This window comes from Vulpes vulpes, chromosome 16, assembly GCF_048418805.1.
Source record: "Vulpes vulpes isolate BD-2025 chromosome 16, VulVul3, whole genome shotgun sequence".
Lineage (NCBI taxonomy): Eukaryota > Metazoa > Chordata > Mammalia > Carnivora > Canidae > Vulpes > Vulpes vulpes.
Window position 1 is genome coordinate 78,958,322 of NC_132795.1, and position 16,633 is coordinate 78,974,954.

The 16,633-nt window shown below is 36.0% G+C and overlaps 1 protein-coding gene across 1 annotated transcript in view; it reads left to right on the forward strand.

Annotated features, from left to right (window-relative positions):
• Positions 1 to 16,633, forward strand: part of GTF2A1L (general transcription factor IIA subunit 1 like) — a 44,433-nt gene that overhangs the window by 9,825 nt on the left and 17,975 nt on the right. Inside the window, exons 4-6 of the mRNA XM_025992613.2 lie at positions 798 to 853; positions 2,876 to 2,960; positions 4,305 to 4,891. Coding sequence (XP_025848398.1) covers positions 798 to 853; positions 2,876 to 2,960; positions 4,305 to 4,891 — 728 coding nt within the window. The remainder of the gene's footprint in view (positions 1 to 797; positions 854 to 2,875; positions 2,961 to 4,304; positions 4,892 to 16,633) is intronic.

The window sequence follows — 16,633 nt, forward strand, 5'->3', positions numbered from 1 at the left end:
ATTTAAAATGACCCATGAGGTAAAGTTTAAGTTACGTTGATCAACTGAGGTCTTTCTACTAGAGTTACTATTTGTTCCTTATTCTCACTTTACAATCATTATTAGGTCAACATTTTATCTGTAGCATAGGTAGTATAGAAAATTGGTAGATAATAAAAATTATGTGATATTGCACTTTAATGGAAGTTGGGGTGATCTTAGGATGTTGTTCTCTTATATATTTCTTAGTAGTCATATTTGTTTCATACAAAGACTTGTGGAGAGATGTTCTTACTCATTTATTCCTAAAATTATGTAGCTGTGGAGGCTTAGTTGGCTAAAGTATTATGAATAATTTTTCATGCAATGAATAAATTGGAAATTCTTTCAAACCTCTAAAATTTAGAACAGTTTATCGTGGGTTACATATTTTTGCTCAATAATAGAGTCTTTTGGAAATGTGCTACTTGAGTAAATACTACTTTTTTCTTCTATAAAAAGTTGCAGTGAAGATTTAGTGCAACATTGACTTAATAATAAAAACCTCTCTGGTGTACTTACTTACAATGAAATACTTTCTTTTGGTACTTAAAATAGGTTAGTTGTAAAGTCTCTAAAGTTTTTGGGAAAAAATAAAATTAAATTCACTTAGCTTGCTTGCAATTAGGAAGTTTACAATTCACCATGGTCAGACATATAATGAAAAATGCTTTTTTAAAAATAAGCTATTCTTAGGAGTTTTGTTAAACTGGTAAATTGTAATGAATGTATAATGTTTATTTTCTATATTATTTTCTATTTCCATGTTTTCTGTACAGCATCATTAGTTATTCCTGCTGGTAGACCTCTTCCCAGTTTTACTACAGCAGAACTGGTATGTAGCCTATTTAGGATGTATTTTAAAATAGATGCCTCCCTTTCAGTGATTGGTAGCAGAAGGCCAAGCTTAGATGTAATTCATAATCCCCCAGTTGAGTGAGAAAAGATGTAGAAAGGGCTGGGGAGACAGGAATAACGTCTATAACATACGTGTTGCAAAAATTGAGGAGTTTTGGAATTGACCTTTTCTTTACCAGCTTCCTGCTTCCAGAACAGTTGTTAGCATCTGCCAGTAGTTACACAAGGCTAGGAAGTTTCTGAAGTTAAATACTATGGAGTTTTAACACATGGTATGTTGTATATCAAATAGATTCTAAATGGATGATGTTGATATTTTCTGATTTTTTCCCCCCACCTTGAGACACATTTCTTCTTTTTATTTAAGTTTGCTCATTTTTAAAATCTTTGTAGAGATTTAGAGTATAGGTTTCTCCCAGAAGATTTGGGGCAGAAAATAAAATTATAACTTGTATATAGAAAATTGAGTAGTTTTTAGGCAGGTTAAAATAGCACTTTTTCTCTTTTACTTTTCTTTAATGGCATATGGTCCACTGTTTTTCATCTTCTTTAAGACCACTTTCTGGGGCAAAAGGTTTGGTAGGCTATTAATTCCTATTTCATTAAAAACAAAACCACACCCTTTACCAGGATTTTGGGGAAGAATGGTACTGCTTTTGATAGGAGACCACTGAAAAATATCTCTGCCTTTGAAATTCGTGGAACTTTTTCTCCTGATTAAGGAAATAATATACTTCTAATTAGTAAAGACAAATTTATAAAGTAAAAAGTGAAGGAGCCCTGTAGTATTGTACCCCAAAAATAACTGTTATAACTGTTCGATGTGTATCTATCTAGCATTCTTTTATGAAAGTTACATTAATTTTTTTGGGTAAAAGTAGGCTCATTCTCTGTACTGGTTCTATAATACTTTTTTAATTTAGTAATATAGATAAGTCCTTTTCACTGCCAGTTAAATATTGATTAACCTTAGTGGATGTATTACAGTTTCATTAACTGATCTTTTATTAATGGACATTTAAATTATTTTTAATTTTTCTTCTGATATAACATTCCATTGATTATACTTGTAGATATATTTTTCTGTATTTGTATGATACTCAGGTAATGAGGATAAATTTCTAGAAGTTGAATTTCTGGGTCTAAGATTATGCATGTTTTCTTTTCTCTCTCTGTTTTTTTTAAAGATTTCATTTATTTATTCATGAGAGACATAGAGAGGGAGAGACACAGGCAGAGGGGGAGACGCAGGCTCCATGCAGGGAGCCCGATGCAGGACTCGATCCCAGGTCTCTAGGATCACGCCCTGGGCCGAAGACAGTGCTAAACTGCTGAGCCACCAAGGCTGCCCAATGCATGTTTTCAATTATGTTATATACTGCAAAATTGCCCTCCAAAAGTATGGTAATATACATAACTTATATAAGCAGTGGTTTGAGAAAACTGGTTTTAATCATGTTCTTACCAACACTAGGTATTGCTAATCAATTTTATGAATTTTTGCAGGTCTGGTAGGCAGAAGCTTTTTTGTCTTTTGATTTAGCATTTTAAAAAAATGGAAAACTCTGAGGTTTAATTATTCTGAAATAAAAATTGCACACTATTGTATTATCTAATTCAAAGTACCATTAGTGATCAGCCTCCAGACCAGTGGACCTCTATAAGCAGCTGTTCTTGTATCTGACATTTTTGAGAATCGTGGACTCAGACAAAGCTATGTAGTGGGCAAGTTATATGAGTCAGTGCTCATACCCTTTACTAAGACTTTACTAGCAATTTTTCATTGCTAACAGCTGTAGAACAGAATTCTTTTTATCTTTAATGAGATGATCTAAATTAAATATGGAAAAGCTGTGTTACTCAAAGAACTTAGCCCCAGTGTTAAATATTGTCCAACCATTTTCCTGTGGTCTGAATCAGAATTTTTTTTTTCTCATGAGAGGAGGAAAAAATAAGGAAAGCCCTTTTCTAACTTTCTGATTAAATTTCTCATATCTAGGGTACCTCAAGCTCTAGTGCAAGCTTCACTCTTTCTGGATATCCTATTCATGTGCCAGCAGGTGTGACACTGCAGACTGCATCTGGTAAGAGTATAGGCCCCAAATATTTTTTTTTTTAACATTAGTACTGACTGCTGGGTGTTAATTCTCATGATTTTTAATAAACTTTTATATCAGAAGTTATTGAAGTTACAGGAACTTTTAATAGAACTTATTTTAAAAACAATAATGTATGGTGGTTATTATTGTTGTAGAGGCAACCTACCATAGAAGATAACATACTAGGTCTGTCCTGTAACTTACTCCCATTTCTCTTTCCCAAATTGTATAAGTTGCTCTATGTATGTTAATTCAAATCAATGATCTAAATTTTGACAAACACAAAATAACATATCTGTGTCCCTGCTAGTTCTGAACAAGAAAAACTAAAGACTATGTTGATCAACCTTTTTCTCCTTTCTTAATGGAGATTGCATAATAGAAAGAATATCCAAAAAGTTTGGAGATGAACCAATTTTGCTTTTCAGAGTACTATTTGAAAGAGATCATAACTATTTTTTAGGTTTTTGCAAAGTATAAAGCACCTAACTCAGTGCTTTAAAAAATAATTTTTTTCCTCCTTTATTTTAGTGTTATTTTAAAGGAGAAAAGGGGGAGATTTGATAACTTTTGAAATTACTAAACTCTTTTTGGATAGCATTATCTTATAGTAGTTACATGGTATCTTAGATTTTCTTTCTAAAGATTTTATTTATTTATTCATGAGAGACACAGAGAGGCAGAGACATTGGTAGAGGGAGAGGCAGGCTCCCCGCTGGGAGCCCGATATAAGACTCTGTCCCAGGACCCTGGGATCATTCCCTGAGCCAAAGGTAGATGCTCAGCCACTGAGCCACCCAGGCATCCCAGTATCTTAGATCTTAAATATCTGAAATACATTTTCCATTATTATGTTTGTTAAAATCCCAATTTGGGTTGGTAACATAGTAATTTATCAAACAATGGGATAGGTCCATGGAGTAAATATTGGTGGCCTGTATATATCTCAAAATTGCCATATAAGCAATAGTGAAAAATGGCTAGAGTTCAAGTGAGACTGCTTTGATTGTTAAAAATAGAGTAATACATATTTATTATAGAGAACACAGAAAATATGAAGAATAAAATAAGAACTCATAGAGATATCATTATTAACATATGGATGTATTTGTGGACAGCCTGTTGTGCCTGAAGGTTGGTTTCTTTTCTTTTCTCCTTTTCTTTTCTTTTCTTTTCTTTTCTTTTCTTTTCTTTTCTTTTCTTTTCTTTTCTCTTTTCTTTCTTTCTTTCTTTCTTTCTTTCTTTCTTTCTTTCTTTCTTTCCTCTTTCTTTCTTTTAAAGGAAATTAGGTTTCTATCTTACTTACGGTTTTTTTTTCTCTTTTTTGAGGTCACCTTTATAAAGTCAATGTACCAATTATGGTGACACAGACTTCTGGAAGAGCAAGTATTCTACATCCAATTCAGCAAGTATTTCAGCAGCTGGGGCAGCCTCCAATAATCCAGACCAGTGTTCCACAATTGAACCCATGTTCTCTCCACGCCACTACTGAAAAATCACAGAGAATAGAAACTGTGCTCCAGCAACCCACAATTCTTCATTCTGGGACAGTGGATAGGAAACATTTAGAAAATGCCACCAGTGATATACTTGCACCTCCTGCAAATGAGCGTGAAATCATGTCTGAAGCCTTGTTGAGTCAGCCGGAAAGCTCGCAGTATATCAGTCTTCCAGGTGTTGTGTTTCCTCCACAGGTCTCTCAGACAGATTGCCAAGTGGAGCCCGTACTCAGTGTTTCAGGCAGCATGACTCAAAATCTGAATGGTAGGCCCTTCTCCACCAGCCAACAGGGGGCCCAGCACCGGCACATGTCTGATACTCAGCTTCATGTTCTTAAAAATAGGATGTTTGGATGTGATTCTATAAAGCAACAAAGAAATACAGAGGAGCCCAGCAACCTACCTGTCTCAGAGAAGGTAGCTCTCTGTTCAAGTTGATGGTATTAGGGGACAGACAGTGACTGGTGATTTGACATCCTGAGTTTTTTTTTTTTTTTTCTTTTTTTTTAAGCTGTAAGATACTCAGAAGTATAAATATTTTGTTTTTTCCTTTAGAAGATTATTTATTATTATTTTTTAATATAACTATAAGTTCTTATAAATGCCCAGCATTTCTAACTTTTAATTTCAGTTAATGAGTTGGAATAGTCTTCAGAGAAAATGGGTTTGTTTTAAAGAATTCCATTTTACCTCTCCCTTACATTGTGAGAATATTTGTTTATATCTAAGTTTAAAAGACTCAGAAATCAATCCTAGTAATTAAGTGAAAATATCAAATTTTCCTAAGCTCCCATAAGAAATTTTCCCTTTTCTTGCCTAGTACTTAATTTCTCCCTGCTTGCTGAAATATGAGTTACTGTCTTTTGGAATTCAAACCAGTAAAACATATCTTCCAATTAACTTTGCATATTGAAAATAGGTTCAAATTATTAATTGCCAAGAAATTCATAGTGTAGGCAGACAGTTTCATGGCGAATTTCGGTTGGTAAAATAAAATCTTGTGTTCTTTTTCCTAATGTGAAATACGTCACACAGCTAACTCCATGTATACAGTTTAGTTACATATGACAACTAACAAAAGGTCTGTGTATCTAGCTAATGGTTAAGTGAAGGGTAATGAGCGAAGGAAATGTCAGAAGCTGTTGGACCTGTTTGAGAAAATTTCTGATGTTTGATGAAGCCTTTTCAAAATCTTTTAGCAAGTCTTTTTTAGCAAGTTGAGTTTTGATATGGAGTATAGAGATTAAGAATTTTTTTGAGTATTTTTCACTCTATTTTCCACATAATATAAAAAATTTAAGAAATGTAGACTAGACTCATAATTGTGAAACATTGTTTTTGAGGTAAAAAAAAATAACTGAATTTAAAATAAGCATTTGTTTTCATCACTTAAAACTTTTGGAAGTATTTTTCTCCTGAACTCTGTATGAACTTTGTAGATAGTTGGTATCAAGGACTTACTCTACTGTTACTTATTAGATATTACCTTGTACTTTGTTCTGAAATGGGAAAATAGATTAGTTAAGGAAGATTAATCAAGAATTGTTTAGGGGATAGTGGTCGAGAGCTTAGTTTGGAAGTCACAATAGATTCAAATTCCAGATTCACCATTTACAAACAAGCTATGTAATGTTACTTTCTGAAATCCAGTTATAGTCTGTAAACTGGGCATGAAACCAGCCTCAATTATCAGAGATGATTTGTATAGAGTTTTTAATAGCTTCTGGGATCAAAATAAGCTTTAGATTAATGCTATTATGCTTTGTGAGCATGTGATAAATCAGGTGACTTTTCATATAATTCTTCCGTTGGTTTTAAAATAGAGCTGTATTTAAAACACCGAAATCCAAATAGAGTATCTACTTTATAAGGTTTTTTTTTTTTTTTTATCAATATACAGAAGAGACCTTTATTTTTTTTATTTTTTTTTTTGAGACCTTTAAAATAGTAGTAATCTGGTAAAGTTTATGCTGATAATATTTTGAAAAGAATTATAAATAGGTTTTCCATTTTAAAAGATTGCTTCTCAGAAATTCTTATTGCTTAAAGCAAGTTACAATTAAGTATACATGTTTACTTGTCCTATGTAGATTACCAGAGATTTATGTAGCTTTTCTATGCTTCTATGTAGGTTTATATGTAGGTTTAACATTTTCACTGTTGCATGCAATATATTCCTGACAATTTTTGATGTGCTCCTATTTTAGAGTACGTGTTACTGTGTTAGGTTATTCTTAAGTGTGGGAATTTTGTTTTATAATCTTAGAAGGCTACAGAGAACTAGAAACTCAGGTCTTCATTGGAACTTCAAAAAGTAGGAGTAGAAGGAGAGAAATAGTTCAGTAAAGTGTCTTCTTTAACTACTTTTTATCTCTTTTCTGCCTTCACCATCATCATCATAAGCCCTACCTCTAAATATTGTCATTTCTTCTGCCTCATCTTTTAATTCTTTACCTATCTCACTGTATCTTCTTACCTTATTTCTGAGCTCCTCTTTGTTTCCTTCCTGTTTCCAAAGGTTGTGTCCTCAGACCGTTTGTCTTCTTACTTGAAGTTTTCCTTTGGGCAATCTCATGGATTGTTATGGTTTTACCTACCACCTATTTGTTGATGACTATGTTTCTTTTTTTTCTTTTTAAGATTTTATTTATTCATGAGAGACACACAGAGAGAGAGGCAGAGACATAGGCAGAGGGAGAAGCAGGCTCTATGCAGGGAGCCTGAAGTGGGACTTGATCCCGGGTCTCCAGGTTCACGCCCTGGGCCAAAGGCGGCACTAAACTGCTGAGCCACGCCGGCTGTCCGATGACTATGTTTCTAACTGTATTACTCCCTTGAGCTTCATTCTCATGTCGGTCTGCCTTCTAGACAATGCTACCTGAACATCACAGTAATTTACCGGTCCTCCAGAGATACTGCATAGTGCCACTGCCCAGCTGGTCTCTCATGCTAAGGACTTAAAATTAATTTTTGGTTCTTTTTTCCCCCTTATTCTCCTTATATCTTTTGCTTTTAAAAATTTATATTTTACATTGCTGTAGAATGTATACAACATACAGTTACCATTTTAACCATTTTTAGGTGTACAGTTTAGTGACATTGAGTACATTCATCGTTGCGTAACCATCACTACACCCATCTCTAGAACTTTTTCATTGTCCCAAACCAAATCTCTGTACCTGTTATATAATAACTTGCAATGGCAAGTTACCCCCTCCATTCAGCCCCTGGTAACTTGTGCTTTCTCTATGAATTTGATACCTCCTAACTGGAATCATAAAATATTTATCCTTCTGTGACTGGCTTATTTCACTTAGCAAAAGATTTTCAAGGTTCATGCATGTCATAGCATGTGTCAGAATTTCATTTCTTTTGAAGACTGAATCATATCATTTGATAACTTTATAACTTCAGTACTAAATATTTTGAGAATTTGTTCCCTTTTCTTCATCTCTCCTGCTATTGTCCTCATTGTCTCTCATTTGAGGTAATACAATAGTTTCCTAACTGATCTACTATCCTATCAGTCTGATTTTTTTCCACTCCACACTGGCCAGTCCATCCATTTTAGAGGTGAAAGGCTTAGGCTTTAGGGGTCAGAGTTATTGATCCCTTCTGTATCCCTTAAAAACTACGTGACTTGGGCAAGTTAATTTTTTCCTCACTTGTAATAAAGGTAATGGTATCTGCGATGGAGTCAGCGTGGGAGGATTGCAGACGATCAGAGAGAAGTGCTCAGCAGCACACTGCCAGGCACATGGTAGTGTTCAGAGTGTGTTAGCTGTTATCTCATGGTTTCTCATGGCGACCGGAGACTTAACCCAGAATGCAGCCTGCTCAACATGTCACTGACAGTTATTTACCTGAAGGGTAAAGTTCAAGCTCTTTAATGTGGACCATGTTCTTTCTCTGCCAGATTTTCTTATTTTTCCTTCATTTCATGCCTACTACTTTGGTGGGAACACCAAACTGTGAGTGATTCTCTGTTAACCTTGGTGTATCCACCTCTCTTTTGCTTTTGTTATTCCCTCTGCTTGGTGCCTGAATCTTCTTGCCCATCTTTCTCTCTGGCTAATGGCTTCTTTTTTTAAAAAAATATTTTATTTATTCATGAGAGACACAGAGACACAGGCAGAGGGAGAAGCAGACTCCATGCAGGGAGCCTGATGTACGACTCGATCCCAGGACCCCAGGACCATGCCCTGAGCTGAAGGCAGACGCTCAACTGATGAGCCACCCAGGTGTCCCTGGCTAATGTCTTCTTATCCACTAAATACTTCCTCCAGAAATTTTACTTCAATGCCTCTCTACCAGCCTACCCCCCCTTCTTCATTTTTGGACTGGCTGGCTGTCTTCTGTGTTACTGCACCTTAAACATGTGTGTATCATAATGTAGTTAAAAGATAAAGTGTCCTGTTTGCATTGAGGGGTACATTTTATTAATCTTTGTATACATAGCACCTAAGAATATATACACATTCATGTATACTTGAATATACTTTGCCCAACGTGGGTCTTGAATTCAAGACTCAGAGATCAAGAGTCCCATACTCTACCAGCTGAGCCAGCCAGGCACCCCTAGAATGTAAGCTTTTAAAGAACAAGGTTTATGATTAGTTATTTGGCTTAGTCGTTCTCAACTCTGGCTAGGTATTAGAATCATTGGGGCATTATGGGCACCTGGGTGGCTCAGTTGGTTGGGTGTGTGCCTTTGGCTCAGTTTGTGATCTCATGGTCCCACATTGTGCTCCCTGCTCAGTGGGGAGTCTCCTTCTTCCTCTCCCTCTGCCTCTCCCCCTGCATGCTCGCGCTCTCTCTCTCTCTCACAAATAAATAAAATCTTAAAAATCATTAGGATATTAAAAAATAATGTTTAGATCTACCTCAAGGGATTTGGATCTAATTAGTCTGGAGTACGTTCCACTCATTAGTGTTTAAGAACCTTCTATGGCTTGTAATAATGGTAGTTAAGATTAAGAACCACTGACAGCTCAAAGTCAGTGTATAAATGAAAAATGGATGGAGTGAGGGGGTAAGAGAATTTATAACTTCAAGAGCTTTAATTTTTCTTTCAAATCCATTCTGATATTTTACCAAAAGATAAAAAGTCATATGAATAGTTTTTTGAATATAGAATTCAGTTAACTGAGCAAATATGTAAATTTTAAAGATTTTATTTATTTATGAGAGAGACAGAGAAAGGCAGAGACATAGGCAGAGGGAGGAGCAGGCTCCCTATGGGGAGCCCGATGGTGGGACTTGATCCCAGCACCCTGGGATCATGCCCTGAGCCGAAGGCAGACATTGAACCACTGAGCCACCTAGGTGTCCCTGAGCAATTTTTAAAAAATATTTTATTTATTTATTCATGAGAGACGCACAGAGAAAGAGAGAGAGGCAGAGACATAGGCAGAGAGAGAAGCAGGCTCCATGCAGGGAGCCCAATGTGGGGCTTGATCTTGGAACTCTAGGATCATGCCCTGGGCCGAAGGCAGTTGCTTAACCGCTGAGCCACCCAGGCATCCCCTGAACAAATATTTTTTGAGTCACTGTGTTACATCTAAATATCTCCAAATCAAAGATTTTTAAACCAGATAGGTGATATTTTTCTTTATAGGAAAAAAGCCAATTTTAACAAAATACTTTTTTTGTATTTGTCAAAATAAGGTATATTTCATGCCACATTGGAATGCATTGGCATAGGATGCTAGTGTATGTGGGCAGATATTACTGCCACTCATTACTTTATGGTAAATATCTGGAGTGAATTTCTGTTAAGAATTAAAGATGTACTTTGCCATTATGATTATAGGCAATTCATTTTCACATAGTTAAATTTGAAAATGTGAAAAGAAAGTGTATCAGAGCTTAAGTTTCTTTTATTTTACATTTATCCCCACATATAGGTGTGGAATTGTCAGTCCTTACTAGCCATTGGAAAAAATACTGTTCGTTCTTTTTTTTTTTTTTAAGAGTTTATTTTTAAAATATTTATTTGAGAGAGAGTGAGCAAGAGAAGAGAGCATGAGTGGGGTCAGGGGCAGAGAGAGAAGCTGACTCCCAGCTGAGCAGGGGCACTAATGTGGGGGCTCCATCCTGGGACTTGTGGCCTGAGCTGAAGGCAGATGCTTAACTGACTGAGGCAATACTGAAAAATACTGTTCTTTGATTAGAAGAAAGCTTAAATTGACAGGTTTGGAATCTGGATGTGGCAAACAAAGCTTTATCTTTGCATCCTACGCATTTGCTTATTGTACTACCCAGCCACAGAAGCAATACACAATTGAAGTGACCTTGTAAGAAGTTACTGTGGCTGAGTTCAAAAAGGGTGTTGCCTGTGTTCTCCTCTAGGATTTTGATGGAATCTTGTCTCACATTTAGATCTTTCATCCATTTTGAGTTTATCTTTGTGTATGGTGAAAGAGAGTGGTCTAGTTTCATTCTTCTGCATGTGGATGTCCAATTTTCCCAGCACCATTTATTGGAGAGACTGTCTTTCTTTCAAGGGATAGTCTTTCCTCCTTTATCGAATGTTAGTTGACCATAAAGTTCAGGGTCCACTTCTGGGTTCTCTTTTCTGTTCCATTGATCTATGTGTCTGTTTCTGTGCCAGTACCACACTGTCTTGATGACCACAGCTTTGTAGTACAACCTGAAATCTGGCATTGTGATGCCCCCAGCTATGGTTTTCTTTTTTAAAATTCCCCTGGCTCTTCGGAGTTTTTTCTGATTCCACACAAATCTTAAAATAATTTGTTCTCTCTGAAGAAAGTCCATGGTATTTTGATAGGGATTGCATTAAACGTGTAAATTGCCCTGGGTAACATTGACATTTTCACAATATTAATTCTGCCAATCCATGAGCATGGAATATTTTTCCATCTCTTTGTGTCTTCCTCAATTTCTTTCAGAAGTGTTCTATAGTTTTTAGGGAATAGATCCTTTACCTCTTTGGTTAGGTTTATTCCTAGGTATCTTATGCTTTTGGGTGCAATTGTAAATGGGATTGACTCCTTAATTTCTCTTTCTTCAGTCTCATTGTTAGTGTATAGAAATGCCACTGATTTCAGGGCATTGATTTTGTATCCTGCCATGCTACCAAATTGCTGTATGAGTTCTAGCAATCTTGGGGTGGAGGCTTTTGGGTTTTCTGTGTAGAGTATCATGTCATTGGCGAAGAGGGAGAGTTTGACTTCTTCTTTGCCAATTTGAATGCCTTTAATGTCTTTTTGTTGTCTGATTGCTGAGGCTAGGACTTTCAATACTATGTTGAATAGCAGTGGTGAGAGTGGACATCCCTGCCTTGTTCCTGATCTTAGGGGAAAGGCTCCCAGTGCTTCCCCATTGAGAATGATATTTGCTGTGGGCTTTTCGTAGATACATCCATGAAGGCAAAAGAAACAAAAGCAAAAATGAACTATTGGGACTTCATCAAGATAAGAAGCTTTTGCACAGCAAAGGATACAGTCAACAAAACTAAAAGACAACCTACAGAATGGGAGAAGATATTTGCAAATGACGTATCAGATAAAGGGCTAGTTTCTAAGATCTATAAAGAACTTATTAAACTCAACACCAAAGAAACAAACAATCCAATCATGAAATGGGCAAAAGACATGAAGAGAAATCTCACAGAGGAAGACATGGACATGGCCAACATGCACATGAGAAAATGCTCTGCATCACTTTCCATCAGGGAAATACAAATCAAAACCACAATGAGATACCACCTCACATCAGTGAGAATGGGGAAAATTAACAAGGCAGGAAACCACAAGTGTTGGAGAGGATGCGGAGAAAGGGGAACCCTCTTGCACTGTTGGTGGGAATGTGAACTGGTGCAGCCACTCTGGAAAACTGTGTGGAGGTTCCTCAAAGAGTTAAAAATAGACCTGCCCTACGACCCAGCAATTGCACTGTTGGGGATTTACCTCAAAGATACAGATGCAATGAAACGCCGGGACACCTGCACCCCCGTGTTTCTATCAGCAATGTCCACGATAGCCAAACTGTGGAAGGAGCCTCGGTGTCCATCGAAAGATGAATGGATAAAGAAGATGTGGTTTATGTATACAATGGAATATTCCTCAGCCATTAGAAACGACAAATACCCACCATTTGCTTCAACGTGGATGGAACTGGAGGGTATTATGCTGAGTGAAGTAAGTCAATCGGAGAAGGACAAACATTGTATGTTCTCATTCATTTGTGGAATATAAATAATAGTGAAAGGGAATATAAGGGAAGGGAGAAGAAATGTGTGGGAAATATCAGAAAGGGAGACAGAACATAAAGATTCCTAACTCTGGGAAATGAACTAGGGGTGGTGGAAGGGGGGGAGGAGGGGGTGGGGGTGAATGGGTGACGGGCACTGAGGGGGGGCACTTGACGGGATGAGCACTGGGTGTTATTCTGTATGTTGGCAAGTTGAACACCAATAAAAAATAAATTTATTATAAAAAAACAATTGAAGTGACCTTGGCTTAAATTATTAAGCTGCCTTTTTTTTTTTAAATTTTTAAAAATTTATTTAATCATGAGAGACACAGAGAGAGAGAGGCAGAGACACAGGCATAGGGAGAAGCAGGCTCCAGGTAGGGAGCCCGACGCAGGACTTGATCCCAGGACTCCAGGATCACACCTTGGGCTGAAGGTGGTGCTAAACTGCTGAGCCACCTGGGCCGCCCAAAGCTGCCTTCTTTTTGAGCAGAGAAGGAAAATTGAAGCAGTGCCTCTGTCAGATGACGACATCTGTACAAGAGTTGTTGATATTTTTTCACGTTCAGCTGGAATTCATAGAAGAATCAGCAGCAACTTTAACATTCAATAGGATAAAAATATGAATGCTTCTCAGTGTGGCCAGCATTTGATTTTAATCATCATTTGTACATTGGCACTGTCAAAAAAGTTGCTACGTTGTGAAACTTTTTATTAATATTTTTTGTAACAAAATTTGGTACTATCTATACTGAGGGTGCTTCTGAGATGGTTGTCAACAAATGGTTTTGCTACTTCAGTAAAGAGAGCATTGCTATCTGTTTCAGCACATGGCATACATTAATGCTAAGACATAGCCAATAATTCTAAAAGAAGTTTCATTGGCTGCCATGAAACTCAGAGCAGAAGTATTGAATTATTGCCTTTTTCAAGACATTTGTCAAAAAATGTGGGCAAAATGTTAAGTTCTTCATGTAGAATTTTTCTGGCTTTTCAAAGGACAGTGCTTGAAGTTCTTAATTGATCCTTGGGGAGACTGATTATTTTTGAGAGAGAATGAAAACTCCTCTTTACAATTTGACAGGGAGAAGTCCATTGATGATGTATGTGGTGAATGTTTGGCCATAAGAAAGACTTCAGTTTTTCTATTAATGATCCTGCAATATCAGTTTTGGATGTTGCTGTAAAATTGCTAACTGCTATTTTGGTCAAATTCCTACCTTACGAGGTTGGAGTCCAATAAGCAAATGAACTTTCCAGCACTTGGTGGAAGTGCTTCTGAAGAAGTTGAGAACGACAAAAATCTGCAGTTACTGATACTTAATTTGTATTTGTAATCTTACTCCTCTCGAAAAGTAAATAAGACCTTCCTGATTTAAGTTAAAAAAGGTGATGCTACATGAATTTAATCAGAAGAGTCCTGGAATCTTCAGTATTCCTTAATAAGCTTAAACTTTTCTTGCAGAGTACTATGGGAGCTCTGATTAATTTTGCAACAAAAGGTCTTGTGGTTTGAGGTTTTCAGTACTTGTCACTATTAAAACCAAGAGCCAATTCCAACATGTGGTTTAGGCCTAAGACCAACCTAATCAATAATTTACTTAGATTTATTGAGGTGGAATTTACATACTCTTTTTTAGGTACACAGTTTATAGGTGTATAAGAACTTTGACAAACACTTGGAGTTATATAACCAGTACCAACCCGAGATACAGAACATTTCTGTCACCCCGAAGAAGTTCCACATCCCCCTTTGTAGTTAATATCCTCTCACTGCCTCTGGTCCCTCTCAGCCACTCACTGATCTGTTTTCTTATGTCATAGGCTTGACTTTTCCAGAATATCAAACAACTGGAATCCTACATGTAACTTCAGCATAATGCATTTGTGATTCACCCATGTTGTTGCATATAAGTATTCCATTGTATCATAGTTTGTTTATTCACCATTTGGACATGGGGATTCTTTCCAGTTTTTGGCATTTGTGAATAAAGCTTCTAAAATATTGATGTGCAGTTTTTTTTTGTTGTTTTTGGTGTGGATGCATATTTTCTTTTCTTTTGAGTAAATACCCAGAATTGGGATTTGTAGGCCATATGATACATGTAACCTTGTAAGAAATCAACACATTTGTTTCCAAAGTGATCATATTTCCACCAGCAACGTATGGTAGAATTTTCGCGTTTCTCCTAGCAATAAATAAGATTTGTAGCTGCTTCACATCCTTGCTACTTTAATACGGTTTTCTGGAGAAGAGATGTTTGTGGTTTTGATGAAATCTACTTATTTTTTCCTTTTGATTTCTGTTTATATATCTTGACTAACCAAAGGTTGTAAAGATCTTACACATCTAAAAAAATTTTTTTATAGGTTTTCCATTTGGAACTGTGATCAATGTTGGGTTAATTTTTGTATATAGTACAAGGTTTGGTTCTTTGTTCTTTGCGTGTGAATGTTCATTTTGTTTAGCATCACTTGTGGAAAAGACTAGCCTATCTCCATTGAGTTGTCTGAAGTTCATTGAGTTTCTAAAGCACTTCATCATCATGAAAATCAGTTACTATATGTATGTTGGTTTACTTCTGGACTTTCACTGATGAATTCATGTCTATTTTTTCAGATATACCACGCTGTCCTAATTATGGTAGCTTTATAGTGTTTCTGGATATCAGAGAGTTTAAGTCTCTCAACTTTGTTCTTTCTCAAAGTTGTTTTGGTTATTCTTTTACTTTTCCATATAAAAGTGAGAATGAGTTTATCAATTAAAAAAAACTGCTAGGACTTTGAGTTGTGTTGTGTCTGTAGATAAGGGGAGAATTGACTTTATCACAATAATGAGTTTTCCAATTCATAGATATGACACATTTTCTATTTATTTAAGTCTTTGACTTTTTCATTGTCTTGTAGTTCTCAACATACACAGATTACACATATTATGTTTTATCTAAGTATTTTTATTTTGAGTGCAATTAAAAATAGTACTAAAAGACATTATAAAGAACTTTATATTATATGCTTCATTTGAATTACTTGTAAAAATATTTTCAAAGGTAGCTATTGAGAAAAAAACTGAAAATTTCCATAGTTCTTTATGTACATTGCCACAATAATTTCAAAAGAGGTTGTGCCAGTTTTCCGGCTACCAGCAGTCTGTATCACTGTATTTTATTATATGCTTGACAGTTCATTATCACCATTGATTTTGTTCTGTTTTTTTCCTGTTGTAAAAATTTACCTTTTTAACCATTTTTAACTGCACAGTTCAGTGGCAGTAAGTGCATTCACATTGCTGTGCAACTATCACCATCATCCATCTTCAGAACATTTTTGCTTTCCCATATTGAAATAACTCCCTGTCTATGCCTCACCCCAACCTAGCAGCCACCATTCTATTTTCTATCTCTATGAATTGGACTATTTCAGATAACTCATAAAAATAGAATCAGATGATATTTGTCCTTTTATATTCCTTGTCACTTGGAATAACGTCTTCAGTGTTTATCCATGTTGAGGCATGTGTTAGAACTTCCTTTTTAAGGTTAAGTAATACCCTGTGTGTGTATATATATATATATATGTGGTATATAAATCTGTCCATGGGCACTTGGGTTGCTTATACCCTTTGGCAATTTTGACTGTTACTGTAAATTTGGGAGTACAAATATTTCAACTCTCTGCTTTCAGTTATTTGGGATATATAGCCAAATGTGGAATTGCTGGATCATATGGTAATTCTATTTAAAATTTTTTAAGGAACTACCATACTATTTTCCATAGCGGCTGTACTATTTTACATTCCCACCAATGCACAGGGGTTCTAATTTCTCCACATCTTCACTAGCGCTTATTTTCTGTGCTTTTTCCTTTGATAATTGCCATCCTAATAGGTGTGAGGTGCTATCTTATTGTGATTTTGATTTGCATTTCCCTAATTATTGATAC